Here is a 20,531-nt window from a genome sequence, read left to right on the forward strand (position 1 = left end):
TCAAATAATACGTTCAAATCAGGAAGACTGGTCTGAATGGTTGTTTAACTTCATGAAGCAGCATAACATAATTCACTCTGGTTCCTATTTTACAGGCGTAGTGGGAATGAAAACAAACGTATCATCAGCATTGCATCTCGTTCTTCTCCACATTCCTATTTGCCATGTGTGGAACGTCATTCACCTATTTACCTTGTAGCCTATAAGCACGGCACAAGAACGCACATTCCTCACGCTTGCTGTTTAACCTACGGGCTAACTCATACAATTATGACTTTCCTGTCAACAAATGGATTTAAACCTTGGGATCTATTTACATGTCAATTTACCCATGTTATCTCACTTGCCATACCCCAAACTATTTAATACAATTCCACACTGCATTCTGTCTATGTTGTTCATTCAGTTAAGCCTGTACTCAATTGTTTTACAAATCATCTATACAAACCAGTAAAAGCAGTGGACCTAGTAAATAATTGAAGTTACCAGCACAGCACACCCATTGTCTATACATTAGAATTACTGATATTAAGGTTCCCATTTTGGTAATGAGAAGCCCTTAGCTAAATCTGCAAATAAAAGGAGTCAGTAAACAATTGACCACATCACTAAAGCCCATTCATGCCCCCATGTTGGTAAGGTAATAGTTCTAACTTTGCCCCAATTATAATTTTTTTGCCATAATGTGAGAAAGTCAAGTGGGGTAAAGGGAGTGTTTGAGAATAAGAACCTCATTCTGAAGGCATAAAAGCAAATAAATGAACTTGTGCTCATCTAAGGACAACTCCTCTAGATCAGGCTTTCCCAAACTCCGTCCTGCCCCATGGGGGCAGACAGAATGCACACAGTTTTACTTACACATGATGCATTCTGTCGAAAAACTGATTGGAGTTTACGGTAATGAGACATGTACCCAGACACTTTTTACGTAATAAATATAGTGTAATATAACATTATGATTTATGGACAAACTACAGCAACATATTTTGTGTTTTATATTTTTCTGAAGTACAATGACCTGAGAATTAAATACGGACACATTTCAGCAATGAGGATTTGGTGTGACTACTTGTTTCAAAACTGGTTTCATGAGAAACAGTCACTACAAGCACACACATATGCACCACACAGACACGCACACACACAATAAATAATGCATAGGATATTATTGTAGAGGCCAGTGTTAAATGTACTTTGTCGGGCTGTGATATATGTATCTAGTTTGCATATAGAGAGAGATTTAAGATGGCATGTGTCTGGAGTATAAAAGCTTTGATGGAAAAGGAGATAAAAAAAGACCCTGGTGCAACCTGGTACTGGAGATTACGACTAGAGATTACGACGGGGGATTAGTACTGGAGATTACCACTGGACGTTAGCACTGGACTACTAACTACTGGACGTTAGCACTGGACTACTAACTACTGGACGTTAGCACTGGACTACTAACTACTGGACGTTAGCACTGGACTACCTCTAGGACGTGAGCACTGGACTACCTCTAGGACGTGAGCACTGGACTACCTCTAGGACGTGAGCACTGGACTACCTCTAGGACGTGAGCACTGGACTACCTCTAGGACGTGAGCACTGGACTACCTCTAGGACGTGAGCACTGGACTACCTCTAGGGACGTGAGCACTGGACTACCTCTAGGACGTGAGCACTGGACTACCTCTAGGACGTGAGCACTGGACTACCTCTAGGACGTGAGCACTGGACTACCTCTAGGACGTGAGCACTGGACTACCTCTAGGACGTGAGCACTGGACTACCACTAGGGACGTGAGCACTGGACTACCTCTAGGACGTGAGCACTGGACTACCTCTAGGACGTGAGCACTGGACTACCTCTAGGACGTGAGCACTGGACTACCACTAGGACGTGAGCACTGGACTACCTCTAGGACGTGAGCACTGGACTACCTCTAGGACGTGAGCACTGGACTACCTCTAGGACGTGAGCACTGGACTACCTCTAGGACGTGAGCACTGGACTACCTCTAGGACGTGAGCACTGGACTACCTCTAGGACGTGAGCACTGGACTACCTCTAGGACGTGAGCACTGGACTACCTCTAGGACGTGAGCACTGGACTACCTCTAGGACTTGAGCACTGGACTACCTCTAGGACGTGAGCACTGGACTACTAACTACTGGAGGATAGCACTGGACTACTAACTACTGGAGGTTAGTACTGGACTACCTCTAGGGGGTTAGCACTGGACTACTAACTACTGGAGGTTAGTACTGGACTACCTCTAGGGGTTAGCACTGGACTACCAACTACTGGAGATTAGTACTGGACTACCAACTACTGGAGATTAGTACTGGACTACCAACTACTGGAGATTAGTACTGGACTACCAACTACTGGAGATTAGTACTGGACTACCAACTACTGGAGATTAGTACTGGACTACCAACTACTGGAGATTAGTACTGGACTACCAACTACTGGAGATTAGTACTGGACTGCCAACGACTGGAGACTAGTACTGGACTGCCACTGGAGACTAGTACTGGACTACCTCTAGGGGGTTAGCACTGGACTACCAACTATTGGAGATTAGTACTGGGCTACCAACTACTGGAGATTAGTACTGGACTACCTGCTACTGGAGATTAGTATTGGACTACCTCTAGGGGGTTAGCACTGGACTACTAACTACTGGAGATTAGTACTGGACTACTAACTACTGGAGATTAGTACTGGACTACCAACGACTGGAGACGAGTACTGGACTACCAACGACTGGAGACGAGTACTGGACTACCAACGACTGGAGACGAGTACTGGACTACCAACGACTGGAGACGAGTACTGGACTACCTCTAGGGGTTAGCACTGGACTACCAACTACTGGAGATTAGCACTGGACTGCCAACTACTGGAGATTAGTACTGGACTGCCAACTACTGGAGATTAGTACTGGACTGCCAACTACTGGAGATTAGTACTGGACTGCCAACTACTGGAGATTAGTACTGGACTGCCAACTACTGGAGATTAGTACTGGACTGCCAACTACTGGACATTAGTACTGGACTGCCAACTACTGGAGATTAGTACTGGACTACCAACTACTGGAGATTAGTACTGGACTGCCAACTACTGGAGATTAGTACTGGACTGCCAACTACTGGAGATTAGTACTGGACTGCCAACTACTGGAGATTAGTACTGGACTGCCAACTACTGGAGATTAGTACTGGACTGCCAACTACTGGAGATTAGTACTGGACTGCCACTGGAGACTAGTACTGGACTACCTCTAGGGGGTTAGCACTGGACTACCAACTACTGGAGATTAGTACTGGACTGCCAACTACTGGAGATTAGTACTGGACTGCCAACTACTGGAGATTAGTACTGGACTGCCAACTACTGGAGATTAGTACTGGACTGCCAACTACTGGAGATTAGTACTGGACTACCTCTAGGGGTTAGCACTGGACTACCAACGACTGGAGACGAGTACTGGACTACCAACGACTGGAGACGAGTACTGGACTGCTACTGGAGACGAGTACTGGACTGCTACTGGAGACGAGTACTGGACTGCTACTGGAGACGAGTACTGGACTGCTACTGGAGACGAGTACTGGACTGCTACTGGAGACGAGTACTGGACTGCTACTGGAGACGAGTACTGGACTGCTACTGGAGACTAGTACTGGACTGCTACTGGAGACTAGTACTGGACTGCTACTGGAGACTAGTACTGGACTGCTACTGGAGACTAGTACTGGACTGCTACTGGAGACTAGTACTGGACTGCTACTGGAGACTAGTACTGGACTGCTACTGGAGACTAGTACTGGACTGCTACTGGAGACTAGTACTGGACTGCTACTGGAGACTAGTACTGGACTGCTACTGGAGACTAGTACTGGACTGCTACTGGAGACTAGTACTGGACTGCTACTGGAGACTAGTACTGGACTGCTACTGGAGACTAGTACTGGACTGCTACTGGAGACTAGTACTGGACTGCTACTGGAGACTAGTACTGGACTGCTACTGGAGACTAGTACTGGACTGCTACTGGAGACTAGTACTGGACTGCTACTGGAGACTAGTACTGGACTGCTACTGGAGACTAGTACTGGACTGCTACTGGAGACTAGTACTGGACTGCTACTGGAGACTAGTACTGGACTGCTACTGGAGACTAGTACTGGACTGCTACTGGAGACTAGTACTGGACTGCTACTGGAGACTAGTACTGGACTGCTACTGGAGACTAGTACTGGACTGCTACTGGAGACTAGTACTGGACTGCTACTGGAGACTAGTACTGGACTGCTACTGGAGACTAGTACTGGACTGCTACTGGAGACTAGTACTGGACTGCTACTGGAGACTAGTACTGGACTGCTACTGGAGACTAGTACTGGACTGCTACTGGAGACTAGTACTGGACTGCTACTGGAGACTAGTACTGGACTGCTACTGGAGACTAGTACTGGACTGCTACTGGAGACTAGTACTGGACTGCTACTGGAGACTAGTACTGGACTGCTACTGGAGACTAGTACTGGACTGCTACTGGAGACTAGTACTGGACTGCTACTGGAGACTAGTACTGGACTGCTACTGGAGACTAGTACTGGACTGCTACTGGAGACTAGTACTGGACTGCTACTGGAGACTAGTACTGGACTGCTACTGGAGACTAGTACTGGACTGCTACTGGAGACTAGTACTGGACTGCTACTGGAGACTAGTACTGGACTGCTACTGGAGATTAGTACTGGACTACTACTGGAGATTAGTACTGGACTACTACTGGAGATTAGTACTGGACTACTACTGGAGATTAGTACTGGACTACTACTGGAGATTAGTACTGGACTACTACTGGAGATTAGTACTGGACTACTACTGGAGATTAGAACTGGACTACTACTGGAGATTAATTTCCTTCATTTAGAACCATTAGGAGAGGGAGGACATTTACTGCACAACACCTCTAGTGGTCTCCTCATTGACCAACATAGTTAAGGTCTGTGACTGAAGAGGGAGGACATTTACTGCACAACAACTGTAGTGGTCTTCTCATTGACCAACATAGTTAATTAAAATGAATCACTAACCTTTGACGATCTTCATCAGATGACACTCCCAGGACTCAATGTTACACAATACATGTATGTTTTGTTCGATCAAGTTCATATTTATATCCAAAAACCTGTTTACATTGGCGCCATGTTCAGAAATACCTCCAAAACATCTGGAGAAATTGCAGAGCCACATCAAATGACAGAAATACTCAAACTTTGATGAAAGATACATGTTTTTACATAGAATTAAAGATAAAGTTGTTCTTAATACAACCGCTGTGTCAGATTTCAAAAAAGCTTTACGGCAAAAGCACAATATTCAATAATCTGAAAACAGCGTTCAGCCACAAAAGCAAGCCATACAGTTACCCTCCAAATTGTGGAGTCAACAAAAGTCATAAATAGCATTATAAATCTTTGCTGATCTTCGCCGGAATGCACTCCCAGGACTCCCACTTCCACAAGAAATGTTCGTTTTGTTAGATTACGTCCATATTTATGTCTAAATATTCCAAAGGCACAATGCGCGAGTGCAAAATCCAGACCAAAAGTCAAAAGAGTTCCATTACAGTTTGTAGAAACATGTCAAACGATGTTTACAATCAATCCTTAGGGTCTTTTTATAATAAATCTTCAATAATATTTCAACCGGACAATAGCGTATTCATAACAGAGGAAAAAGAAAAAACGGCGTGCCCGCGGGACCGCGCAGTAAACAACTGATTGGCCTCAGCCTAGTCCACTTGTTGAAACAGCTCTTATTCAACACCCTTCCACAATAGAAGCCTCAAACAACTTTCTAAAGACTGTTGACATCTGCTGGAAGCCTTGGGAAGTGCAATCTGGCCCCATAGACACAGCATATTGGATAGGCAATCACTTAAATGAAACTACAAACCTCAGATTTCCCACTTCCTGGTTGGATTTGTCTCAGGTTTTTGCTTGCCATATGAGTTCTGTTATACTCAGACATCATTCAAACAGTTTTAGAAACTCCATAGTGTTTTCTATCCAATACTACTAATAATATGGATATATTAGCATCTGGGACAGAGTAGCAGGCAGTTTACTCTGGACACCTTATTCATCCAAGCTACTCAATACTGCCCCCCTGTCACCAAGAAGTTAACTACGTTGGTCAATGAGGAGACAACAAGAAGTGTTGTGCAGTAAATGTCCTCCCTCTTCAGTCACAGACCGTAACTATATTTCTGCTTTTTGTGACACCTCTCTTCGGGTGGAAAATGGCTGAATGCTTTCTGTGACTAGTTGCTGACCTAACATTACGATATGTTCTGCTTTCGCCGAAAAGCCTTTTTGAAATCAGACACTGTGGTTGGATTAACGAGAAGTGTATCTTTAAAATGGTGTTAAATACTTGTATGGTTAAGGAATTTTAATTATGAGATTTCTGTTGTTTTTAATTTGGCGCCGTGCAATTTCACTGGTTGTTAGCGAGGTGGGATGCTAGCGTCCCGAACGATCCCAGAGAGGTTAAGGTCTCTGACTGAAGAGGGAGGACATTTATTGCACAACACCTCTCGTTGTCTCCTCATTGACCAACATAGTTAAGGTCTCTGACTGAAGAGGGAAGACATTTATTCCACAATACAGCTTGAAGTTTAATAGAAAACGTAGGAAATGTACCAGACAGGAAGAGGGCTCTGTCCACAGTGAACTCTTCGGCAAATCGGATATGGCAGAAGTTCTTCTTGCTCTTTCTGATTGCGATGATCTCCCCCAACTGGCCAAATACCTCCACAATGAGCGCCTCAGTGGCGTTCTCTGGCAGACCACCCACAAACACAGTCTTACAGCCGGGAGGGCGCTCCCTCATGGCCGGAAAGGGAAGGTCTGTAGATGAGAAGAGAGAGGCATCAATACAGAAAACTACCCGTAAACTTGGACACTATGAATGATAAAGTATTAATTTGACCTGAGTTTAAAGGCGTTAGTTAGCGTTTTTTTCTAACAATGTCCAGAATCTCCTGGCAAGCATCTCCTAGTTAACGTCACCATGCTTTTGAATGCACTGCTAACTGATAATCTGTTTGCACTAGCACTTCTAAAAACTAGCCAGATTATTATAAGCATTGCTAACTAATCAGTTATTTTATTTAATGATAATTACAAAATCACACTGCTTCTTGACACAATGACCGCTTAACCTGGAAGCCAGCCGCACCAATGTGTCGGAGGAAACACCGGACACCTGGCGACGGTGCCAGCGGCCGGCCCACCACAGGAGTCGCAAGAGCAAGACCTCAGTGCACACGCCTGTCATTTCAATAGATTGCTAGAAGATGCATATCATTCTAGTGGGAGAAGGCTCGGACTTTCTGACTAGCGAATTGAAAAGTAGCCTAGTTAATTTAAGTGGAAAAAAGATAAAATAACTAATCGGCTGTATAGAGAAGAGCTGGCGCTAGTGGTAAAGACTGCATTTATTTGGCCATTTATTTTGTTTGTATAACAGACATGCTTTTGTGATAGGTTATGCCATCTCCAAACCAGACACGGTTGATCTGAGCCTTGCTGAAGAAAAACCACATTAGTATCAGACTTTCGGCTGTCACAGATGTACCTCTCCTGACTTCAGTCTATAGTCGGAAGCTGTAGTCTTACCACTTAAACGCGTCCAATATCTGCAGTGCTGCTCGTGGCAACGTCGTCTTGCTGAGTCTACCTTTAAATGATAAAGTCAACCTCAATGTGACCCACCAGAACCTTGAAAACTTAAGGCTTAAAAAGCTTAACACACTCATTCAACCCCACAAAAAACAACTATTGATGGTTATTATTTTTGTTAGTTTTGGAGTCAAAGACAATCGTTTCAGTATAGTTTTCGTTTTTCAAACAGGTTTGTTAATTATTTTATTTCAGTTTACTAAATAGTTCATGATTAGTTTTCATTACAGTTTACTATAATAACCTTGGTTTACATGCCACCTACAAACTGGGTCCCATAAATCAATCAGAACCGCATTAAAGAAGCAGTTAAATACTCAGTCTGAATTTACAACACAATATAAAACTAGTGTTTCTATAGTGAAAAAAATTATGTGAAATTGATTTATGCATTTAGAAGTACTGTTATCATAATGCAATGTGCAGGCTGTAATTTATGTTATACAATATCCATCTGATTAATTCAGAGGCTTCATGCTGGGAAAAATCTATTAAAGTATTATTTGAAAAATTACATTTGGAAATATCTCCCATGACCAACGAGTAGCAATAATGACGAAAACATACAGCAATACGCTTGGATAACTTTTCTATTGATATCTAATGTTAATGTGAAAACTATTGTGGGATAAACACAAATGCATCCTCTTTGCCAAAAGCTGGTTGATTCTCTCATGTGAATGGTTCATTCCTACTCTGAGATGCCTCTGCCCTCCTAGGGATCTATGGCAGAGCCTTGTGGTGCAAGAGCAAGGCCTCTTATGTTAAAACGTCAGTGATATGAAGTTTGTTTCAAAGCTCAGCTCTTCCAGAGGACCAGACCTGTGCCATTGTTGTTCAGCTAAAGTCATTCGACATTTAGCCGATGGCTGTATGATCTGAAAGTCTGCTTTTAAAACCCAATGTGCATGTATTTTCTAGGTTCAGCGGGGGGGACTCGATACTACAGAAAGAGTATGAACGGTGGGAGTGACTCTGGAGAACGCAAAATGTGGTGGCTACTTGTCAACAAGGAGATCAGAATCTTCAGCACCAATCAGAATCTTCAGCACCATGGAGAGGCAACATTGGTATCCTGGGAGCTGATATTCAGCACCGATCAGAATCTTCAGCACCATGGAGAGGCAACATTGGTATCCTGGGAGCTGATATTCAGCACCGATCAGAATCTTCAGCACCATGGAGAGGCAACATTGGTATCCTGGGAGCTGATATTCAGCACCACAGGACAACAGACAAACGGTAACTTAATGACAATAGAGCTCTCCATTCTTTCCTCGAAATCTCCTCGAAACAAGACAATAACGGCCATCCTGTACAGCCCACTCTGCTTGCTGGGACAAACACACACCTATACTTATGTTAAGATCCATCATCAGTGTTTTCCACTTGCGCCAGCTTTTGTCTATACAGCCAATTACAGACTCATTTTCAGCCTTAAATTAAACTAGACAACCTTTCAATTTGCTAGTCAGAAAAAGTCTGCTAGTGCACTTCGCGTCTAGAATGAACAATATGCATCTTCTAGCGATCTATTGATAGGACAGGCGCCTGTCAGTCACAAAGTGAGCGATGACAGGGAAAGACTGCTGGTTTGACAGTCTGCTATCTGTCCCGCCTCTCGGTACCTGTGTGTGTGTGCGCTGTGTGCATTGTGGTTGCAGTCAAATTTCTACTCGGATGGAGAGAGCATGAATTTGCACGTCCCATATAACGTGGAGTCAAAATCCATTTAGTCCATTTATTTTCTAGAACATTCATTTATTTTCTTTCGTGTGCAGGATCCGATAATAATGATGGCCCGCCGGCCCAGGACCAGTAAAAACATGTGTCAGTCAATGGCCCGACAGTACATTTTCAGCGCATCTTCGCATTCCAGTTCAATATTTACCTGCTCTGTCACCAACCATTGAAGACCACAAGCGTAAATGCCATGCAATTTGCATTTGGGCAATATGATTGGCCGTTCATTCAAGCACCACCACGCTTCCACGAGTTACAACTTCTGGAGCAGTACATAGTTGATGACATCACACAGCATACACCAGCTGCCCAGAGCAACAAGAAGCACCCATCAATCTACTCACTGAGCTTATTTCTTTTAGAGAAAGTCATTTACAATATTAAACCTTCAATAGTGAACATACTAGCAATATGCTGGCTACTGTTGAGCTACAAAAAGACAGCTAGCATTGGTCTTGGCTAGCCTACTGTTGCCAGCCAATATCTCTTTTGGAACGTTTGTTTGGAGGGACGCAGGAGAAAAAAGAAAAGCAGGAGGGAAAATAAGGAAAGAGGGGGCTAGATAGACGTGAATTGAACGGCTCAAAGCGAGAGAAAGACAGAGTCGAGCGAGAGAAAAGGGGAGTGAAAGAGTCGAGCGAGAGAAAAGGGAAGGGAAAGAGTAGAGCGAGAGAAAAGGGGAGGGAAAGAGTAGAGCGAGAGAAAAGGGGAGGAAAAGAGTAGAGTGAGAGAAAAGGGGAGGGAAAGAGTAGAGCGAGAGAAAAGGGAAGGGAAAGAGTAGAGCGAGAGAAAAGGGGAGGGAAAGAGTAGAGCGAGAGAAAAGGGGAGGAAAAGAGTAGAGTGAGAGAAAAGGGGAGGGAAAGAGTAGAGCGAGAGAAAGAGAGAGAGAGAGCCACTGCAGGTGTAATTCAGATCAAGGTCAGTGTGAGGGGCAGTATGGTGTCAGGGTAGCCTGGAGGTCCTGCTCCCTGTGATGGCCACCATATGCAGCCTGTTGACCTGCTGCCCTGGGGATGACAGGGCCACTAACTCACCAGGCTCCTCTAACCCTCACACGCCCCTGGACCACACACAAACATACAGGTGAAGGGCAGAAAAAAAGATGACATGGCTTGGATCTCTATGAAAATAAGAGAAAACAGACCCTTCAGCTCTGACCTTTATTTTATTCTCTCTATATTCATTTTCTTTCTTTTATTTTCCTAGTAGATGTAATCTATTTTCTCTCCTCATCACCTATATCACTGCCCAATAGGCATATTTTCTAATCTACCTCGAATACTCTGTTTCATCGTCTTCAGGTTGAGGTCTAAAAGACCCCCTCCTCTTCCTCCTGGCCCCCCACAAGTCCTCTAAACATCATCCTCATGGTGCTGTAACCGCCGCAGTGGAGTTTACTATTCTCAACAGTCACAATGATGCACTAACTAATGGCTGAGCAGATGTCTTTCTATTTGGCAAACAGAAAAGGACAGAGGCTCATCACGGAGCCCTGTGATAACTTTAATCTGGAGAATAAATAGGCTTCCTCTGAATTAGGGCTTTAAAGATATCCCTCCTTGAAGAGACTGCCTTTCATGAGGAACATAAAAGTGATAGCGAGAAAATGAATAGAAAGACAGGGAGCGGACAGAGGGGAGCAAGAGAAAGAAGGGGAAGACAGGAAGCAGACTCAGAGGAGACAGAAAGAGGAACTCAGGGAGCGGACAGAGGGGAGCGAGAGAAAGAGGGGGAAGACAGGGAGCAGACTCAGAGGAGACAGAAAGAGGAACTCAGGGAGCGGACAGAGGGGAGCAAGAGAAAGAGGGGGAAGACAGGGAGCAGACTCAGAGGAGACAGAAAGAGGAACTCAGGGAGCGGACAGAGGGGAGCGAGAGAGAAAGGGGGAAGACAGGGAGCAGACTCAGAGGAGACAGAAAGAGGAACTCAGGGAGCGGACAGAGGGGAGCAAGAGAAAGAGAGGGGGAAGACAGGGCAGACTCAGAGGAGACAGAAAGAGGAACTCAGGGAGTGGACAGAGGGGAGCAAGAGAAAGAAGGGGAAGACAGGGAGCAGACTCAGAGGAGACAGAAAGAGGAACTCAGGGAGCGGACAGAGGGGAGCGAGAGAAAGAGGGGGAAGACAGGGAGCAGACTCAGAGGAGACAGAAAGAGGAACTCAGGGAGCGGACAGAGGGGAGCAAGAGAAAAGAGGGGGAAGACAGGGAGCAGACTCAGAGGAGACAGAAAGAGGAACTCAGGGAGTGGACAGAGGGGAGCGAGAGAAAGAGGGGGGAAGACAGGGAGCAGACTCAGAGGAGACAGAAAGAGGAACTCAGGGAGCGGACAGAGGGGAGCGAGAGAAAGAGGGGGAAGACAGGGAGCAGACTCAGAGGAGACAGAAAGAGGAACTCAGGGAGCGGACAGAGGGGAGCGAGAGAAAGAGAGGTGGGAAGACAGGGAGCAGACTCAGAGGAGACAGAAAGAGGAACTCAGGGAGCGGACAGAGGGGAGCGAGAGAAAGAGAGGGGGAAGACAGGGAGCAGACTCAGAGGAGACAGAAAGAGGAACTCAGGGAGGGGACAGAGGGGAGCGAGAGAAAGAGAGGGGGAAGACAGGGAGCAGACTCAGAGGAGACAGAAAGAGGAACTCAGGGAGCGGACAGAGGGGAGCGAGAGAAAGAGAGGGGGAAGACAGGGAGCAGACTCAGAGGAGACAGAAAGACGAGGAACTCAGGGAGCGGACAGAGGAGAGCAAGAGAAAGAGAGGGGGAAGACAGGGAGCAGACTCAGAGGAGACAGAAAGAGGAACTCAGGGAGCGGACAGAGGGGAGCGAGAGAAAGAGAGGGGGAAGACAAGGAGCCAACTCAGAGGAGACAGAAAGAGGAGGAACTCAGGGAGCGGACAGAGAGAGGAGACAGAAATAGAGGGGAAGACCATAGGTGAGAAGAGGAGGGAGGGCGGGAAAGATGGTAGAAGAGGAGATAAAAAACCAGGGGGAGAGGGAAGACCATAATAATAGGCAAGAGGGAGAGAGAGACAGGAAGAATATTCACATTGAAAACACACACACAACATGAAAGCATTGTGTTCTTAAGGAAGGAGAGGGGGTGTGACTCCAGACTGTATTTTCTGTTTTCTGAAGGAGCCTGAATTCCCAACAACTGACGAGAGAAAAATGGCTTTTGTTTTAGTTTAGGGTGAAATTGATCCCTTCCAAATCTGACAAGTGAGCTTTCTTTGAAAAAGTCACCAGACAAAGTTCTCTCTCAGAGATATTAAAGGAGAGCTCCTACTGGGTGTTCTTCACAGACACACACACAAACACGCATGTACGCACACAATCAGAATTGTTATGTAGAGACCGAGAAGCACCGTTCATTCTGGTGACTTTTTAAAAGGACATTCTACTTCAAAATGTATGAAAATTACATTTTGCTGACACCATCTAAAATATAATTTAAATTTCCAGAAATGAGCCCAATAACATAGTCAAAATGATTTCTGAAAATGAATTTAACAGATTGGACCATGCATATAGCCTATGCATGGTCTATATTATCAGGTATGCTATTAGCAATAAGCATTATCACCTGTATATATACACTGAACAAAAATAGAAACACAAGTGTTGGTCACGAGTTGAAATAAAAGACAAGATATTTTCCATACGCACAAAAAGGGGGCTGAGGAGTATTTCAGTCTGTATTAAAGCCCATTCGTGGGGGAAAACTCGGATTAGCTGAGCCTGGCTCCCAAGTGGGTGGGCCTACGCCCTCCCAGGCCCACCCATGGCTGCGCCCCCGCCCAGTCATGTGAATTCCATAGATTATGGCCTAATGAATGCATTTCTACCGACGTTCACTGCCTGTACTTCTCACAGAAACCCCTTCATGCAACCATTTCCACTCACAATGATTTTCCTGGTAGCCACTACTCTTGCTCAACTAAAAATGTAATATCTAATCACAATTGTTTAAGTCACTATCCAAAATATTTTGAGGTAGGGTGGTGAATTACCCAATCTCCCCTAGGCACTCTTTGCAAATTGCAGAGCAGTAACATGCTTAACCGTGCAGTTGCTAAAAACACTGGGTTTAAAATGGTGCAGTTCACACATATTAAAGGAGTTGATAAATCAATAAAGAAGGAATGAAAACCTGGGATCCGCTTCTTTAAACAAATGCCATTAAAACTGCTGCTATTAAAATTTGCATTATGAATGGTTGTGCATTGACTGCATGTCAGAATGCATGTTTCACTCCTATGGCACTTGCAACTTCAATGCACCTTGAGAGGAATATTTCTCTCACATAGAACACATAACAAGCTAACTAGGTAAACAGATAAACTATTCTATGGGGTTTTTTCTATTCATTGCTCATTTTGTTTGCCGTGGAAAAGTAAATTGTTGGATTGTTCTAGCATCTTCATAGTGCGCCTCTGCAGAAATATCTTTTCATGATCCATATTTTTTTGTGTGGCGGCAATGATTTTGCACCTCTAACTTTATCAACTTTTTTTGTTTTACAGCCTGAATTCAAAATTGAGTTTTTTTTTGCCAGACAATACCCCATAATGTCAAAGTGTAATTAAGTTTTTCAAAATGTTTGAAATTAATAAAAAATGAAAAGATGAAATGTCTTGAGTGAATAAGTATTCAACCCTTTTGTTATGACAAGCCTAAATAAATTGTAGAGGACCATTTGGCATGGACTCACTGTGAATGACTACCTCATCTCTGTACCCCACACACTATCTGTAAGGTCCCTCAGTCAAGCAGTGAATTTCAACCACAGATTCAACCACAAAGACCAGGGAGGTTTTCCAATCCCTCGCAAAGAAGGGCACCTATTGGTAGATGGGTAAAAATAAGAAAAGCAGACATTGAATATCTCTTTGAGCAAGGTGACACTTAATTACACTTTGGATGGTGTATCAATACACCCAGTAACTACAAAGATAAAGGCGTCCTTCCTAACTCAGTTGCTGGAGAGGAAGGAAACTGCTCAGGACCAACATTGTAGTTACTTCACAAAACTAACCTAATTGACAGAGTGAAAAGGAGGAAGCTAGTGAAGAATCAAAATATTCCAAAACATACATACTGTTTGCAACAAGGCACTAAAGTAATACTGCAAAAAAATGTGTCACAGCAATTAACGTTTTGTCTTGAATACAAAGTGTTATGTTTGGGGCAAATCCAATACAAAACATAACTGAATACCACTCAATTGTCAACATAGTGGTGGCTGCATGATGTTATGGGTATGCTTGTAATCATTAAGGACGGGTGAGGATTTCAGGATAATAAAGAAACCAAATGGAGCTAAGTACAGGCAATATCCTAGAGGAAAACCTGGTTCAGTCTGCTTTCCACCAGACACTGGGAGATTAACTCACCTTTCAGCAGGACAATAACCTAAAACACAAGCCCAAATCTACACTGGAGTTGCTTTCCAAGATGACGATGAATGTTAGTGAGGCATTAGGGTTAGCAGTGTGGTTAGGTTTAAAATCAGATTTTATGACGGTACTCAGAAAGAATAAGAACACGGCATAAGCCATGCCAAAATCAGCAGAATTGCTGGAAATTAGCTTTAAAACGGCAATTCTTTCTCTCAGCCCCATGACAAAGTATGTAGAATTTCAGGAAACAACTTAAGTGTTCTATCTGCACTTTGGCAAAACATGTAGAATTGCAGGAGATTAGCTTAAAAACAGCAACATTTTGTCTCTGCGGTAGCTGACTTTGCCACCGCTGCTGAAACAAATCCTAGGTGAAACCATGAGGGAGTAGGAGGTCTATCAGTGGACTATGAGTGTATATAGTTTCTTACACAAGAACCAGTGTGTATGTCTGCATGTTGTGTGTGTCTACATGGTGTCTGTATCTACAAGGTGTGTACCCATAACACCTACTGCTAGGCTTGAGAGTTTATAAGCTGTCAGAATTGTAATGTGGAGACGATAAGGCCCTGCAGAACTTCCCTGGGCCAGATCAGTTACACAGAGACCTTGACACCTTTTCATTCCCTTGCATTTTAGACCAGACCACTGGAGTCAATATTGGCATTTACAACGCAGGAGGAGAGAAGGCTTATGGCTGCATAAATTAACTGTGAGGAGAGAAGGTAGACGCTAAGAATGTAATGTAGTAAAAATATGACTTCTTTATTAAAGGGGAAGTTCAGTATTTTACAACTTAAAGGGATACTTTGGGATTTCAGCAATGAGGCCCTTTATCTACATCCCCAGAGTCAGATGAATTAGCAAATATGATTTTTATGCCTTTGTGTGCAGTTTAAAATAAGTTGCTAGCTAGCATTAGCGCAATAACTATAAGTCTATGGGTATCTGCTAGCATGCGGGTTGCCCCATCACTTCAATCGATTTTTTGCTGATGGCTTAAATTAAATAGACTTACTTGGGTAAGAGGTCAATAGACTTACTTGGGTTTGGGGGGAAGAGGGTGCAGCTCTGGTAGTGAATGATCTCCTTAACGATGGGTAGATCATGGGGCAGGGGGGGTGGGGGCACGTAACCAAGGCCGGGCATCATGGGGTTCATGCCTGTCATCATGCCAAGGCCTGAGTCGAAATCTGAAGGAGACACACACCAGAACACACACACATGAGAATGGAATAACACGCATATAAAAACAACATTTCCACAGGCATTAGTTCATCCATGTTGACATTTTCATGTTTCATTAGACATTGTGCGTCTCTCCATGAACACTTTGGCCTTGTGTGTCAACAATGGTGACACACAAGGCCAGCAGCATACCACCCTGCATCCCAATGCTGGCTTACTTCTAAAGCGAAGTAGGGTTGGTCCTGGATGAGAGACCAGATACTGCTGGAAGTGGTGTTGGAGGCACCCTTTCCTCTGGTAAAGAAATCCCAATGGACATTGCCCTGTGAAGGGTGCCGTCTTTCGGATGGGACGTTAAATGGGTGCCCTGACTCTCTGTGGTCACTAAAGATCCCATGGCACTTATTGTAAGAGTAGAGGTGCTAACCCTGGTGTCCTGGATAAATTCCCAATCTGGCCCTCATACCATCATGGTCATCTAATAATCCCCAGCTGACAATTGGCTCATTCATCCCCCCCTCCTCTCCCCTGTAACTATTCCCCAGGTCGTTGCTGTAAATGAGAACGTGTTCTCAGTCAACTTACCTGGCAAAATAAGGGCATAAAGAAAAAAAAAATGAATAAATTAACAAACATCCTACATGTTTAAAGTGGAGCTACATGAGCTTCTACTGACTCTCCTCTCTGCTACTGATTGACTACTGACAGGAAGATCAAAGGTCAGCCAGAGGGAGGGAGAGATGGATCTGAGAATTAGCACACAAGTGAGCCTTCAATTCACAGGTAGGAGACTATTGATTTGGACTGCAGCTGGATTCACTCTGCACACTAGCTGAGTTCCAGCAGATCATTTTTTTAATGGAAATTACATTTCCTCTACTGCACCTGCAGATAACTGTGGGCTTGAAAGCTTGTCTTCATTGTGTGCGCGCGTGTGCCTTGATTGACCACACAAAAGCCTGAGTATAACTAAATACCACTTAGTAAAACCATGTGGATAACTTATGTTTAAATCCCAGAAAGGGCAACGAAAGCTTTTCAATAATTTCAGCTTTCTGTGTGTGAGAGAGGAAGGTATTTGGATGAAGGATGAGGAAGAGAGGGAAACAAGCCAGAGGTGTAACTGGACAAATCAGAGGAGAGGACAGTAAAAGTAGAAGAGAATGTCTAGGTCCGCTTCATCTCTTTTACAGTGACCCTTATTGATGACCTCATCTCTGGTAAGTAAGTGATAAGAGGGACCCTGTTGCCTGGGTGATGATGACTTCTGCCCAGAGAGGCGGAGGAGAGGTAAAATGATGGCAGTAGGAGAGATAGAGGGAGGGAGGGAGGGGTACAGCGGACACAGTGTCTTCTGAATACCAAGGCCAGTCTCAGTGGCAGTAAGAGGCCCACAGAGGAAATCTCTGGTCAACCGTCGGGCTGTTCTGGGTTAGGGAGGGAGGCCCACTGCAGAACTCTGTCATGGGCCTTACTGCAACAGGTGTGAGCTGCTTCATAACGGCGACTTAGTAGGGCTGCACAGTTAATCAAATTCCCATCGAAATTGCAATATTGACAAACTATAAAAACGCAACCGTCTTGCGGCTGCTTCCCACACACACACACCAAGCCTCGGCCCCAGCGACTAGAGTCTGGTTTCGATGATGGACTCCTATCATAGAGGAACTACGTCACTACCTTATGCACGTGAATAAAATACTAAATAGTAGCTAGCAAGATGGAGATCAGAGGTTATTTCACATCAACTACCTTAACTTAAACCATTGCAAAGGTTTTTCCTGCAAACTTTGGTTTTGAATCGCGACAGTCTGGCATGTCTGCCTCTTGATTTGTTGATTGAGTCCCGGGAATAATTGTTTTCTCTTATAGACATAGGAAGTGACTTAGTTCCTCTATGTCAAGAGTCCATCAGTGAAACCAGACCCTGGTCAGTGGGTTTTTAAGACAGTTATTCCTCCTGGCTGCTTGTTGCTGTTCTGAGATAGAACAGATTATTGTTTGAAACAATGATTTTCTTTTTAACATGTCATTCAATTTCTAGAATTCACACAGCTCACATATGTTCTGATCTTTATTGCACGTCAAATTGCAATATTTTGTAAAACATCCGCAACTCGATTTTTGGCCCACTTCGTGCAGCCCTACCACTTGACACTGAGGAAATGGGCACAGTGCTGATGAATAATGGAAAACACTCCTGGCTGCCACACACACATTTTGAGCACAGAGAATAATTTCCTCAAAGTCACAGAGTCACTCTTGAAGAAACACAAAGCTATTAAATAAAAGATTTCTGCACCATATTTATTCATGAACATGACAGATGATAGGAACCAAACCAGGCTCCGGGTGCACATCAAGAAAAGATCTGGTTTGATCAAGACCAGCCTGTTTCCATTTCACTGCTGAATTTGTCTTATTCCTTCCAGTCTGTGTGTGTGTGATTATATCTGTCTGTCTGTATGTCTGTGTGTGTGTGTGTGATTATATCCGTCTGTCTGTCTGTGTGTGTGATTATATCTGTGTCTGTCTGTCTGTGTGTAATTATGTCTGTCTGATTATGCCTGTCTGTGTGTGTGTGATGTCTGTCTGTCTCTCTGTCTGTGTGTGTGATTATATCTGTCTGTGATTATGTCTGTCTGTCTGATTATGTCTGTCTGTGATTATGTCTGTGTCTGTCTGTGTGTGTGTGTGATTATATCTGTGTCTGTCTGTCTGTGATTATGTCTGTCTGTCTGATTATGTCTGTCTGTGTGTGTGTGATGTCTGTCTGTGTGATTATATCTGTCTGTCTGTCTGTGTGTGATTATGTCTGTCTGTCTGTGTGTGTGTGATTATGTCTGTGTCTGTCTGTCTGTGTGTGTGTGATTATATCCGTCTGTCTGTCTGTCTGTGTGTGATTATATCTGTCTGTCTGTGTGTGTGATTATGTCTCTGTCTGTCTGTGTGTGTGTGATTATGTCTCTGTCTGTCTGTGTGTGTGATTATGTCTGTCTGTCTGATTATGTCTGTCTGTGTGTGTGTGATTATGTCTGTCTGTCTGTCTGTGTGTGATTATATCTGTCTGTCTGTGTGTGTGTGATTATGTCTGTCTGTCTGTGTGTGATTATATCTGTCTGTCTGTGTGTGTGATTATATCTGTCTGTCTGTGTGTGATTATGTCTGTCTGTGTGTGATTATGCCTGTCTGTGTGTGTGTGATTATGTCTGTCTATCTGCGATTAAATCTGGCTGTCTGTGTGTGATTATATCTGTCTGTCTGTGTGTGATTATGTCTGTCTGTGTCTGTCTGTCTGTGTGTGATTATGTCTGTCTGTCTATCTGATTATGTCTGTCTGTGTGTGTGTGATTATATCTGTCTGTCTGTCTGTGATTATGTCTGTCTGTCTGTGTCTGTCTGATTATATCTGTCTGTCTGTGTGTGTGTGATTATGTCTGTCTCTGTGTGTGTGTGATTATGTCTGTCTGTCTGTCTGTCTGTCTGTGTCTGTCTGATTATATCTGTCTGATTATATCTGTCTGTCTGTGTGTGTGTGTGATTATATCTGTCTGTCTGTGTGTGATTATATCTGTCTGTCTGTCTGTCTGTCTGTGATTATATCTGTCTGTCTGTGATTATATCTGTCTGTCTGTCTGTGATTATATCTGTCTGTGATTATATCTGTCTGTCTGTGATTATATCTGTCTGTCTGTGATTATATCTGTCTGTCTGTCTGTGATTATATCTGTCTGTCTGCGATTATATCTGTCTGTCTGCGATTATATCTGTCTGTCTGTCTGCGATTATATCTGTCTGTCTGTGATTATATCTGTCTGTCTGTGATTATATCTGTCTGTCTGTGATTATATCTGTCTGTCTGTCTGTGTTTGTGTGATTATATGTGATTATGTGTCTGTCTGTGACAGGTAATCGAGTACTTGACCTGACGTCAAAACCCTATTTTGAACCACAAATCCATTAAATGTTTTTATTTTTTTATACTGTAAAACCAGACAACATAAATGTGCTTTGCCTCTACTATTCCATCAGTACATGTGCCTTTGTTAACAAACAGTTATTCTCCTAAATGTCCTTTCTCCTTCATGTCGCACTCAATTGCGTTCCGACCTCTCTCTCTACACAACTACTTGGCTTTATTGCAAAAAATATATAATAAAAAAACACTTTTTGGTGTAAATTTAAAGTCAGTGCTAGGCATAAGGTTTACCAGTGTGATTAAGGGTTACGTTTAAAATTTGATTTTTAAAAATCGTAGAAATAGGCAGGGTTTGAAATTGCTTTCACCTGGATTTACCTGGAGAGTCTCATGGAAAGAGCAGGTGTTCTTAATGTTTTGTACACTCAGTATATATCAATGTATACATAAAAAATAAATAATGCGAGTACTCGAACAGTTGAAAAATGTCAAATGCCCATCCCTGGTCTGTGTCCTATTCCATTGACAGCCAGAGGAC

General features: G+C 43.7%; 1 protein-coding gene across 4 annotated transcripts in view; it reads right to left on the reverse strand.

The window, feature by feature from the left end:
* Positions 1 to 20,531, reverse strand: part of LOC112221104 (ecto-NOX disulfide-thiol exchanger 2) — a 302,937-nt gene that overhangs the window by 48,307 nt on the left and 234,099 nt on the right. For 3 of the 4 annotated variants that reach the window (XM_042303213.1, XM_042303214.1, XM_042303216.1), the window contains 2 exons: positions 15,930 to 16,079; positions 6,716 to 6,922 (listed from right to left, as the gene is read on the reverse strand). In XM_042303213.1, the coding sequence (XP_042159147.1) occupies positions 6,716 to 6,922; positions 15,930 to 16,079 (357 nt within the window). The remainder of the gene's footprint in view (positions 1 to 6,715; positions 6,923 to 15,929; positions 16,080 to 20,531) is intronic. The other variant, XM_042303217.1, reaches the window with a different exon arrangement.

This window comes from Oncorhynchus tshawytscha, linkage group LG21, assembly GCF_018296145.1.
Source record: "Oncorhynchus tshawytscha isolate Ot180627B linkage group LG21, Otsh_v2.0, whole genome shotgun sequence".
Classification (NCBI taxonomy): Eukaryota; Metazoa; Chordata; class Actinopteri; order Salmoniformes; family Salmonidae; genus Oncorhynchus; species Oncorhynchus tshawytscha.